The sequence below is a fragment of the Corythoichthys intestinalis genome, chromosome 3, assembly GCF_030265065.1.
Source record: "Corythoichthys intestinalis isolate RoL2023-P3 chromosome 3, ASM3026506v1, whole genome shotgun sequence".
NCBI lineage: Eukaryota > Metazoa > Chordata > Actinopteri > Syngnathiformes > Syngnathidae > Corythoichthys > Corythoichthys intestinalis.
Genome location: NC_080397.1, coordinates 4,792,725 through 4,806,173, shown reverse-complemented (window position 1 = coordinate 4,806,173; position 13,449 = coordinate 4,792,725). Strand labels below are relative to the sequence as shown.

The 13,449-nt window shown below is 39.9% G+C and overlaps 1 protein-coding gene across 3 annotated transcripts in view; it reads right to left on the bottom strand.

The window, feature by feature from the left end:
* The window catches only part of fras1 (Fraser extracellular matrix complex subunit 1), a 451,829-nt gene that overhangs the window by 67,061 nt on the left and 371,319 nt on the right, over positions 1–13,449 (bottom strand). For all 3 annotated transcript variants that reach the window (XM_057831795.1, XM_057831797.1, XM_057831798.1), the window contains 4 exons: positions 13,129–13,388; positions 8,979–9,130; positions 2,237–2,399; positions 1,944–2,076 (listed from right to left, as the gene is read on the bottom strand). In XM_057831795.1, the coding sequence (XP_057687778.1) occupies positions 1,944–2,076; positions 2,237–2,399; positions 8,979–9,130; positions 13,129–13,388 (708 nt within the window). The remainder of the gene's footprint in view (positions 1–1,943; positions 2,077–2,236; positions 2,400–8,978; positions 9,131–13,128; positions 13,389–13,449) is intronic.

The window sequence follows — 13,449 nt, the reverse complement described above, 5'->3', positions numbered from 1 at the left end:
ATCCTGATCAAAGACAACCTTACAGTCTACGCAGTCACGCTCAACCTGATTATTGCTCCTGATTGTCAGTATCTCAATACCACCTAACGTTATAATACAAGACGACATGTTCCTGAAACCCTCAGCTCCTGGCCAAGCACCAGGGGAAAAAAGACCACTCAAGAAAGAAAGTCATGGATACCAGAGGAGTTGAGGGAAGGCGAAATCCAGTATGAAAAGAAAAGGGAGAGAAAGTTTCAGCCCCACTGGCGAGACCGCTGGAACTGGCTAGGATACGATGAGACAAAAAACGAGGTTTCCCGTGAAGTGTGCAAATCAATGCCCACATATGCAGACAAGTAAGTTAGAGAAAAGTATGAAACCTATGGTATGAATATAACGTGATAAATCATCCGCGTGATTACGGAGAAAATGATATCGTCATAACGACAGTCTAGCTTGAAAATCGTTAACCATAATAGCCTTCGTCATCTCTCTGACTTGTAAATTGTTGCCACGACAACCGAAGCGGGTGTGACTTCCAGAGGGCGGTACGAGGAAGACAGGAAAGCTTAATACTGACGAGGGGCTCTCCCGCGACCCGCCTCCCCCTGGAGCCAGCGTTAGTATACAGCCGCTATCTTAAAGCAGTAGACTTCTCAGGAAGGCTCTGTTGTAGAGAACCTTTCTAGTGAACCTAAGTGACTTTTTATCTCAAATACTCCTAAATCGGCAAAATCTTGACTTTAAATGATGAAACAGTTTTAAAACTTTCACATGTCAAAAGTAGACAGAAGGGAACTAATGCAATCACGGGAGAAATTTTAACGACTGATTCACAACATTAAATGACTTCTAAACTTAGCAAAGGTTACCATCTAGTTATCAAAATATCCACAATAACCCTGTGTCTAGTTAAGCTTGGTGTAAACAATTGGGCTAGGGCCAATTGTCCCAAAAACCCTTTCAACTTCACAAAGTGTGACCTATGTTTTTTTTTTTTGGGGGGGGGGAATGAAAAAAAAAACATGAAAAGTAACACCAAACTAACAAAAATGACTAAAGAAACATTCTGAAGTGCAACTCCATTTATTAAAAAAAAAACAAAAAAAAAAACGGTAAGCCGATAAAAAGAACTCTGGTCCACTTATAAAGGACCAAACAGTGCTAGTGTGAACGTGCCCTAAGTCTCCTGGCTGGCCTGGGAATGCCTTGGGATCCTCCAAGAAGAGCCGGGCAAAATGGCTGGCGAGAGAGAAGTCTGGGCTTCCCTCCCAAAGCTGCTGCTCCCGCGACCCGACCTCGGATAAGCGGGAAAAAATGGATGGATGGTTGGATGGATGGATGGATAGTATAATAACTTAATATGGATCTACTAAATTCCATATTGCCAAGCAAGGAAACCGAAATCTTGTAGTTTCAGTTTCATGGCCAGTCATGAAACTTTACATGCTGTATGACCTTACTTCAGTAGTGTTTCTTCAATTTTGTTCATAATATCCCGCTGTAAACTTTCATTTGACTTCTATCCTGCCTTAGATATATTCCATGTTCAGTAAAGCAATCATTCCTCAGTGATGTACTGCTTCACTTTAAAACTAATGTCCTATATTTTTCTCCAACATTATTTCTGTAGACGACGGAAAAACATTCAGGGAAAATTGAGCTCCTGCACCTTTAATGTCACTGTGAGAGATGACAGCTGGAAGCTTGCACTGAGGAGGAGCTGTGGTATTATATATCATTCTCATATGAAAATTCTACTGAATGGCTTTGTTCTACATTGCAACATAGATCATAGCAAAACTGGAGTAAGAAAGACGATGTATTGGTTTGGACTGCATCGTAATAGTTGATTGTATAGCATTGCATGGGAGGAAATCACAGCATAGTAGAAATGACTGAATTCGCAATGATGGATCATAGCTAGGAGCTAGCACTGAGATGAAGATATTAGCACTCACCTTGCCTGGTGTTTTCAATATATCCAAATTTTGGGGGTCTGACAAGCCAGACTAGCAGGTTCTTCCCAGGTGTGTCCAGGTCCGATATGATGATGTGATTGGTTGATAGCTGCACACGACCGCCTTCATGGACCTACACAGGCAACAACAACAAAAAGATTTACACTGTCTGAGTCTTTAAAAAAATTCAATGTCACAGGACAACAAAATATTTACTGCAAAAGTCAAAATGATAGCTAAATAAACATAATCACCAAAAGAATAAAAATATCATTTGCGATGTGTGAGCCAACCTTGATTCCACTGCGTACGGTGACAGTGGGGGGCTGCTTAGCGTTGGGGGTGATGGTGATGGTGCACATCTGGTTGTCAAGGCGATTGTTGTCACCATCGTAGACAACAAAGTGGAAGATATCCGTAACGGGTTGGTTGCCCGTCTCCAACGATGTGATATATCTACCAAGAAATCGGAATGTACATCATTGACATTCTTATCGTAATGCTAACAATGGTTTGAGTCACAGATGTAAGCAATAATCTACTTGTTCGTATTAAAATGATAGTTAATTGCATTGAAGCTGTAAGCAGTCGTATTGTAAAATAATTGTGGTGAGACACCGTGGTGAGGTTTGTCGTGTCATGGTTATTTCTTTATTCTGTAGGTCTTCCCCTCCTTGTTTCTGTCATGTCATTTCCTGTTTTATTTTGAAGGCTTCACCCTCCTCGTTTCTGCGTACTTGCCCTTCCTCTGGTCACCTAATCACCTATTGTTTTCACCTGTTCCTCATTACCTCCTTGTATATATTGCCTTAGTTTCCCTTGTCTTGTGCAGAAGTGTCTTACAACCCTTGTTGGTCACGTCAGCCTTATGTCATAGTTGTCAAGATTTTATCCTCCATTTGGAGTGTCTTTTGTTTGAACTTTTGATCATAGTTATCTTGGCTTTTTTCTCCATTTGGAGCGTTTGACGTTTATGCTTTTCCTCCTTTTGGAGTATATTTTGTTTGGACTTTTGATTGTGGTTATCCTGACTGTCCGTTTGGAGCACTTTATGTTGGTACTTTCCTCATCCCCGCATGCCAGCCGAAGAACCTCTGTTTTCTAAATAAAAGTTTTTTTGCCTGAAACTCCGCAACTGAGTCTACCTCGTCGTTTTGGTCTGACAGTTTCAGAGCACTTGCCCTTCCTCATGTCCTCCCTAATCACCGATTGGTTCCACCTGTTTCCCATTATCTTCTGTGTGTATATACAGACAAGTTTCCGAGGTACTTCCGCTTTACTTCCGCATTTCTGCTCGTGACTTCCGTTTTACACGTTCTCTAACCAAATCAACAATGAAAGTGGAGCGGCATCATTCATCAAAATCCCTAAAAAAATAAGACAATTTGGAAATACTCTGCCATCATAGCGACATGGGAAGCAACAAGAAAAAATGGCTACGATTCGCCACAACCAAACGATTTTTGTATTTATTGATTTAATGGCAGTGGAAGGAAACACAATCAGGAACCTGAAAAGCTCCTAGGTATCTAGTACAGTACATGTAAAGCAACAAAGTTGAATGTGTCCTAAAACATAAGCGTGGGAATTTCATGAAGGCAGATGTGGAACCAAGATAGTGCCACCACAAAGCAATAACATGCGTGCAGGTGGGAGACTTCAAGATTGCAGGCTGACCGGGTGTTCATGTAACTATGCTGCCGCTGCGTTATGGAAGTTATGTCCTTCTTATTTCTGCATTTTCATGTGTCCAATGCTCCAAGCATACTTAAGCCAAAATCCTGCGCATGAAACGACTTGTCTTTGATATTGTTATTACGATGATAATTGTAACTATGATAACGTTTAATATTATTTACTTCAACTACTGCTGTGGCTGCGACACATGCTAACTACTAGGCTAGTACAACTGCTGCTCATCAGTACGTGTAATGTCTGTGTAGGATGGTAAAATTATATTCGGTTTGACTAGAATTCTGTGTTTTGCGTCACAGTTGAGACATCATTAGCTTTGCTAAACGTAGTTTTACAACGATAAAGAAATAGAAAACACTAGTTAACTACAACACGGGCTTCTTCCCCGAAATGCTTTTTACACGTTTTTTGTTCATTTACATGTGGAAAACTCTATTAGGCAATGGGAAGCCAACTTGATTTGCCTCAAAACAACTTAAGGTATGTGGATGGACACATATCGAGACTACGTGCATTCTACTTTTTACACATGCTGCCTAAAGTTGTGGATGACTTTGATGATGGAAAGCTCGAGTTACGCTCCACATATGTTAATATTTTTCTAATGATTTTATAAATTGTGATTTATTGACCTGTTTTGCACATGCACCAATTATTATAGGATAGAACAAGAAATTGAATCATGTTGTCCAAATGTTTTATTGTGATCAATATCTGCAATAAAAAAATGACATACTACTTGTGGTTATATGAGATGCACATGGTTGATAAGCTCCCAATACCATAACTATAACCAGGAGAAAAATACCTTGTAACAACAAAACCCGCTGCAGAACTTCTGCATTCTGCCACTGTCATGTTAGTTGTAATTTCTCATGTTAACACAGGCTGCACAGATTGTTAGAATTTTGTTCACGAACGCTCAACGAAGTGATAAGAACAAACATATCCTCTTTTAGTTAGATCCTTTAACTTTAAAGCAGCGAGGCACAGCCTTAACACATTGTTTTCTGCTTCTGCTTTCGATTGAAGGCGTATGGCGGGGTACATCTAAACTGGTGCTTTGTAGCTGGTCGGTGATCAAAACATTCCAACCATATATACAGTCTTGTCAAAAAATAAGACACCCTATGGAAGCCTGTGTGTTTTCTAACATATTTGGTTATATGTAAAGATGCACCGATACCGATACTAGTATCGGCAGGGGGCGCCGATCCGGCCCGAAATGGTGGTATCGGTATCGGCGAGTACCAACAAAGACGGCGCCGATACCATTTACCGGTCCATTATTATAACATTTCACCACAGCCTTTTTCTTCTCCTGGCGCTCACTACACTCTGTCTCTGTGTTGTGTGATGACACGTGAACACCAAGCAGCTATCGCTATTGGCCTGCTCCAGACCAATGAGAGCGGGCCAATAGCCACTCCTGACCAATCAAAAGGGGGCTTTTTCATATGGACGAAAAACAAACCAGGAAATATGGCGGCGCCGAGGCGGTCGGGAAATATTTCCAAATAGAAATCCCGTCGATTAAAATCAATGGCTGCATGCAAGATTTGCGGCCTGAAAGTTTGGAGATGTGGAGTTAAATCGGCCAGTTTCAATACCTCGAACTTGATAAAACATTTGAAGACGAAACGTGAACGAACACAACGAGTTTGAGCCTGCAAGAGCAGGACTGCTATCCAGAGGAAGAAAGCCGCTGGACCGGAGCAACAATCTCTGGTCAGTTCACTTCGTCTACTTTACTTTTATTGTCTTTTACTGAAAGAAATGCCGCAGTAATTTGGGAAGTGTTTCCAAAGTATTGTTGCCACCTTTCAGAAATAGAAATAAGGGACTCCCACCTCCCGAAAAAAAGGAGAGACGGGATGCTGCGGTCAATTATTATTACTTATAATTGTTAGCGTCCGCAAATGCGGAAACAAGGTTGAACCTCGAAGCAGACAACAAGCGGGGGATACATAAAAGGGTTTAATGATTGCAAACAAAAAATAACACGCGATCGCGGGACAGTAGAAATAACAAAAGGAGTCCACGACAGCAGGTCGACGGACAAACTAAGACGATAGGCAGCGGTTACAAACGAGAGCAGCACACTAACAGAAAAACCCAATGCAGGGGCATAACAAGCAAATGTAGCGAGATTATTGTGCCAGATGTCAAATAGCGATCAGCAAGGCAAATATCTCGGCAGCCTTCTCTGAGATCACCCGTGCTTAAATGCTGGGTTGATGAGCCTGCATTGGATTCAAGTGCCACGCCCCCACACCCAGCAACAAAACACAATCTAACCAGCAGCAGAATGTGACAATAATTTCATGAAAGTTGCACTGTTTGGACTTTGAGAGGTTTAACAAAGTTTATTCACTTCATTCAGAGTTTATTATTATGAATTTATTTTTACTTTCTTACTGTTGGGAGTATTATACATGTTTTATTAATTTCACAAATTTAGCACTATTTTGGCCTTTGAGAGCGGAAGGTTTATTCAACTATTGTCTACTAGGGTTTAGTGTACTTTTTCCTATTTTGCAAAGGTAAGCAACAGCCTGACAAAGCCTTGATAGCAATGATTTCACATCCAATTATGTAGCTCTTTGGAAAAAAAAAAAAAAATATATATATATATATATATATATAATCGGGGTGGTATCGGTATGGTATCGGTATCGGCCGATACTGCACAGCCAGGTATCGGTATCGGTATTGGGGCCAAAAAATGGTATCGGTGCAACACTAGTTGTATGGATATTTAATATCAATTTTAACAATCATGAGAGATTCAAGTAATAGAACTAAACAATTAAAACTGGGGGGGAAAAAAGTTTTTTTTATAACAATCTGTAAAATTTAATTTTAAATAAATGCAATTTCTGTTGAGGAATAAATTAGGACACCTCCACATTCAAACCCACTCAAAATGGCTAAAATCCCACACAGGGGTATCACTTTAGGGGCACATGATTAGAACATCATTACCCAGTGTTTTGAAGGAGGCTTGCCTTATTTAAACCTCGCATTTAGTTTGGTGTGTCCCTGACTGTTGAAGTGAGAGAAAACACCATGGTGAAATCAAAGGAGCTGTCTGAGGCCTTCAGAAAGAAGATTCTAGACGCTTAAGAGTCTGGTAAGAGATTTCAAAAGAATATAAAATCAGCCATTCCCCTGTCTGGAAAATAGTCTACAAGTGGAGGACATTCAAAACAACTGCCAACACGCCCAGGTCTGGCCGTCCAAGCAAGTTCACTGCGGGAGCAGACCTTAAGATGATAAAATAAGTCTCCAATAACCCTAAAATGTCATCATGGGACCGAAAGAATACTCTTGCTACTGTCGATGTGAAAGTGTATGCCTCTAAAATCAGAAAGAGACTTCACAAAATTAACCTTCATGGGAGTTGTGCAAGGAGGACACCCTTGCTCTCCAAGAAGAACATGAAGGCCAGACTGAAGTTTGCCAGAGTGAGTGTTGACAAAGACCAAGAACTTCTGGAATAATGTTTTTTAGACAGATTAATTTAAAATTGAATTATTTGGACACCAGAAAAAAAGGACATGTTTGGCGTAAACCCAATACAGCATTCCCTGAAAAGAACCTCATAACAACTGTGAAGCATGGAGGTGGAAGTGTTTGGGGATGCTTTGCTACAGCAGGACCTGGCCAGCTCACCGTCATAGAATCCACCATGAATTCTATTGTGTATCAGATGGTGCTTGAGAAACATGTAAGATCATCTGTGAAAAAATTAAAACTGAAGTGACACTGGACCCTGCAACATGACAACGACCCAAAACATACAAAGTAAATCCACCATGGACTGACAAAAGGAAGAAATAGAGGGTCCTGGAATGGCCGAGTCAAAGCCCAGATCTTAATCCCATCGAGATGCTGTGGGGTGACTTGAAACAGGCTGTACAAGAAACCCATCGAAAATCTCTCAGCTGAAAGTATTCTGCATTGACGAGTGGGGCAAACTTTCTTCAGACCGATGTCAAAGACTGATGTTAATTTTAGTTGTTTACCTCCAATTTAATCACTTTCTTTTCCAGAGATAAAGAAAAACAAGATCCGACATTGATAAATGAACATTTCTTCATAAAGAACTGAACATTTCATGAGGTGTCCCATTTTTTTCACTTGACTGTAGATTTGTTTATTTTTAACTTGACGGAGGGTTTGTAAAATACTCTTTTTGGCCAAGAAAAACTCTGCATCTACATCCTGCCATGTAGCTAATTGTAGTAGTAAAGGGATAAATCACTTCATTTACAAAATGGATTCATCAGTATTGTCAAAGTAATGAATCCTATCAAAACATATGATACAACTTGAATTTACTGTATCATGCTGTACTATATTCTGACTGATTCGGCTCATAGAGTACAAATGGGATCAGCTCGTAATACAATTGGAGCAAATTACATCACGTCTCATTTTGCTGCAATCGTGGTTAATTGTAATGAATTAATTATTGATCGTGTCGCACTTGAAGTGCTAATTGAATGGTATTGGGAACATGAATGAATAACACCTTAATTACTGTGAGTTGCATTGCATAGAAATTGAAGCAAATCATGAAGGAGGTGCATGCTGTATATTGCAAGTGAACTATCGTTGTATAAACTTGTCCATGCACAGCAAATGATTACATTTCCAAACTGACCGATCCATTCACTGATTCACAGTTTTAAATTGCAGTCTAATTAATTGGGGATTAACGACAACACAACACTTTAATCCCCGAAAAAGAACAAGAGCATTAAATCTATAGTGCTGCCGTCTTCTCTAACCGAGTGTTAATCCTCATAGAACAATTAGATACTCTTGTTCTTATTAGTCTCGCATCCAAACTAATGCAACTGATGTTGACATTGTCTCATGAGAACCTCTTGAATCTGACGGCTGACATGTCTGGAAACAGGCAGTGATCATAACAGAGAGATGATTTATTTATTTATTTATTTATTTTATAACGAGTGGTGGGCTCATGAGAAAATGAAGAAATGTCAGATGAAAGAAACAAAAAACAATCTGTGGGCTTTTGCTGCTCCAGTGTCACGCTGATGGGAAGACAGCCACTGGCTGTTTTGCTCAAATATCAATTTTATCCAGGTATCTTTTTATAGCTCCGAAGGTGAGATGATGCATTCGTTAGTAAATCACATAATTCTACATCAGAACTTGGCCTTTTAAAATTTGTAATGACTGAATCATACTGTAATTCAGTTAAACTGTATTGTCTTTAGAGTAAGTTGTATCTTTTCTTCTCGTATCACTGTTGTGTGTCTGTATCGTGCTGCTTCCTGTAGTTATCCCTGCCTGTATGAAACTAACCTGATGGTGCCGCGGTTGATGTCGTCCATGGAAAAAGTGGAGTATTCCCGTAGTTCCTGTGGTTCTTGCTGCTCCTGAGCCCTGCTCAAAATTCCGTACATCGGCACTGACACGAGCTGGAGTCGGATCTGGTCATCCGGTGACAAGTCGTCCTAGGAATAAACCGAATAGAAAGAAATCCCTGAAGTCCAAAGTGGAGATCAACCGAAATGGGTTTTTCAGGACCGATACCGATTATTAGTAGTTAGAGGGGCCGATAACCGATATTCATTTGTAGTAAAAGTGTCAAAATTGGCATTAAAAATGGAGTAATGTTTGTGTACCGAGAAATTATTATATTGGTTTCTACTCAAAGCCTTTATTAAAAATTTCCAAGTTTTGTAAAACAGTACAGTTGTAGACTACAGCAGTGACTTTCAACCGGTGTGCCGTGAGAGATTGTCAGTTGTGTCGCGAGAAATTATCCAATGTTGTATTCTTCAGCCACCTTGCTGTCTGGGACAATGTGGACCCCAGCACGTCTACAACACATCATTTGATTAGACTCGTCAAGTGTCGATATATGTACACTAAAGTGTCCTTTCCATTTTATCCATATGAGACAACCCTCAATCCTCCCCCTGTGTTTTATTCCCAACACATTATCCAGGACAGCAAGGAGGTTGATCGCTAGAAACGCTAGAATGCGACACGAGCAGCTATTTAGCGCTATGGTGCCAAGCATCTCCAAACGAAATACCGGTTGCTTCAAAACAAGTTGACAGACTATTTTGTTCGCCTTCGTGAAAACACAGAGAAACAGGCAACTTTTTTGAGAAAAACTACAAAGGTAAATAGAAAAGCCCTAATAGCCAGTTACTTTGTTGCTGAACTTGTTGCTAAATCCAAAAAGTCCCAAACTGCGGCAGAGACGTTAATACTAGTGATGGGTCCGTGAGACCTCATGAAGCGTGTCAACACAGTGTGTCAAGCGTGTCGACACAGTGACACACTGTGTTGACACAGTGTGGATACTGTGTCATTGAATACTGACACCTGCTGGACATAACAAATCCCTACAGGCAACCCACTTGACAGACTGACACTGAATTGATGACATAGCATGTAAAATCAAATAATTTAAGTCTTTGCATTCATATTGCATTATTCCATATCTTTAAATTATGTGAACATATATTATAATGTGAAAATGTAAGTAATAATGAATGTGTGAATGAGGAATGCCTGTGGACTTTTTGTTCTGATAAAATTTTATTCAAAAACATAGTTTTTTTGTTTTTGTTTAAAATTTAGTTGGTTACCTTTTCTTTTTTTTTTTTTTTTTTTTTTTTTTTTTTTTTTAAATTAAACAAGCCTGCTGTGGACAACACACGCGCATGGAACCAATGATGCCAGCATGCACAAGAATTTCCAGTTGAAAGAGGTTTGGATAAGATGTCCATTGGCTCAGTTCGGCTTTGGTTCATGTTCGGCTCAGCCATGCATCGTTGCACTTTTGCAATTTCATCTACAGTTGCATTGCCTTCTTGACTCCCCACTTCGTCATCTAAGTGCTACCATAGCCCACCAGAAAGAAATTGAAGTGGACAAAAAAAATAAATTTTAGCTTAATTACAGATTTCTAATAAATTACCAAAAAAGTGACTGTGGGAAAGTAAAGGAATGGCTCTATACCTGTGTTTATTTTGGGATTATCAGAAACTTCATTCTCATGCTTGGGCCAGTAATGCTTCAGCATTGAGGAGGTGGCAACTGTTTGTATATGGCAGGTTAGTCATATACAAAGTACACATGCGACATTTCACCTGCAAAAAAAAAATAACAGTAAAACCGAAAATTTTGGTCTTGCGCCGCAATACGTTCTGACTAGGACTCGAACCCGCGCGCACTACGCGTCGGGGACTGAGTGACGTTTGCTCAGACCACTAAGCTAGCAGGTCAAATGTAGGTAGACATGTAGGCAAGGCTCTACAAACGACGGACCCGCGTGTACCTGTCACACTAATAAACTAAGATTTACATTAAAATTAATTGTATTTTGAATGGAAGATGACAAGGGCATTTTCCCTGTCTTACGTCCATTTCCACAGCATGTAGACAACGAGGAAGTAACCGTGAGATGTGGATTGTTTCAGCAGCTCCATCGCGTTGACAGACGCGCTTCCTTTTGAAGCAGTTTGCTGCGTCATGACTGTGTCGACACAGTTCAATGAGTTCATGCATCGGTCACGTGATTTTCTTGTAGCGATACGCGCACCGACGCAGGGGTTGCTCCATGAGCTCGACGCGCGCGCCGGCGCATTAGTATCACTGGACCCATCACTAGTTAATACTACCTGCCATCAAAGCCATTGTCAGCAAGATGACCAGCACTGATGTGGTTAAGACATTGCTGAATTCTCTTGTCTGATAATTCTGAGTTTTTCAAGCCTAACTGCTAAATAAAAATAAAAACAGCAAGAGACTGAGAGGTGTTGAAGAAAAATCCTGCCAGTTTTTCGGCTTTGTGTTCATTTTAACAGGCTCACACTGAGCAAGTATAAATACTGAGAAATTATTGTATAATTAAATATACTGTACGGAAAGTGATTTTGGAATGCTTTGGTGTGATGTGCTGCGAGATTTTTCCCAATGTAAAAACGTGCTGTGTTTTAGAAAAGGTTGAAAAACACTGGACTACAGTTTAGTCAGGAAGCTGTAATAAGATATTATTTTTGAAAGAAATAGTTATCCATTTTGTCTTCATTGATACTTAAACATGTCTAAAACAACTTCAAGTCAAATTGTGAAGGTAATTGAAAAATTGTCATTAATCCAATTAATCGATAAATTAAACGTCCGATTAATCGATTATAAAAATAGGTCTCTCCTTTTTTTGTATCCAAATCCGGCTTTAAACTTCTCCACAACAGTATCTCGGACCTGCCTGGTGTGTTCCTTGGTTTTCATAATGCTCTCTGCACTTTAAACAGAACCCAGAGACTGTCACAGAGCAGGTGCATTTATACGGAGACTTGATTACACACAGGTGGATTCTATTTATCATCATTGGTCATTTAGGACAACATTGGATCATTCAGAGATCCTCACTGAACTTCTGGAGTGAGTTTGCTGCACTGAAAGTAAAGGGGCCGAATAATATTGCACGCCCCACTTTTCAGTTTTTTATTTGTTAAAAAAGTTTAAATTATTCAATAAATGTTGTTCCACTTCACGATTGTGTCCCACTTGTTGTTGATTCTTGACAAAAAAATTAAATTTCATATCTTTATGTTTGAAGCCTGAAATGTGGCGAAAGGTTGCAAGATTCAAGGGGGCCGAAAACTTTTGCAAGGCACTGTATGTATATATATATATATATATATATATATATATATATGTATATATAAGTGTGTATCTATCTATCTATCTATCTATCTATCTATCTATCTATCTATCTATCTATCTATCTATCTATCTATCTATCTATCTATCTATCTATATATCTATATATATATATATATATATATATATATATATATATATATATATATATATATATATATAAAATTATTATTTTGCAGCATAATGTAGGGCCCAGTGTGAGAAAACTGGGTCTCCCTCAGAGGTCATGGATCTTCCAGCAGGACAATGAGCCAAAACACACTTCAAAAAGAAGCCAAAAAATGGTTTGAGAAAAAGCACTGCGGACTTCTAAAGTGGCCAGCAATGAGTCCAGACCTGAATCCCATAGAACACCTGTGGAGGGATCTGAAAATGGCAGTTTGGAGAAGGCACCCTTCAAATCTCAGAGACCTGGAGCAGTTGGCCAAAGAGGAATGGTCTAAAATTACAGCAGAGCATTGTAAGAACTCATTGATTGACACCGGTAGCGGTTGTTCTCAGTTACTGTATTTTGTCTAAAGGTTGTGCTAGCAAGTATTAGGCTGAGGGTGTCAATACAGGCCCATTTTTGGAGTTTTGTGTAAAATAAAAATGATTTGTTTTTTCATTGCAGGCAAAATAAATGAAGATATTACTACCAAAGCATTTGTAATAGCAATCATTTTCTGGGGGAGATTGAGCATCATGTAACAGAATTTTAGGGGTGCCAATACTTTTGGCCAACAGTGTATGTTGTCATTTTGGAGAGAATATTGAGTTTACTCACTGTGTAGGCAAGATGCGATCGTCTGATGACCGTGCTGCTCCTCTTGCTGACTTCAAGGGAAAGCGCAGCAGCTGGGTCCCGTTGAGGCCCGTCTCCACCACCCGCACTGCCGCCGCTCAGCACCACCACATGCACGACAACGGTGGCCATAGAGATGCCGTCGCTGACTGATATTGTCAAAGCATCGTCCTGGCGGGAGATGCCGGCGTGGCGGTACATCAGCAAGTTCCGGGTCACGTCAGCGAAAGTGAAGATGTCACCTGGTAGACCGGACAAAGAGAGTGAGTGCTTCAATTTACATGAGTAAAGTTGAAATGAGGG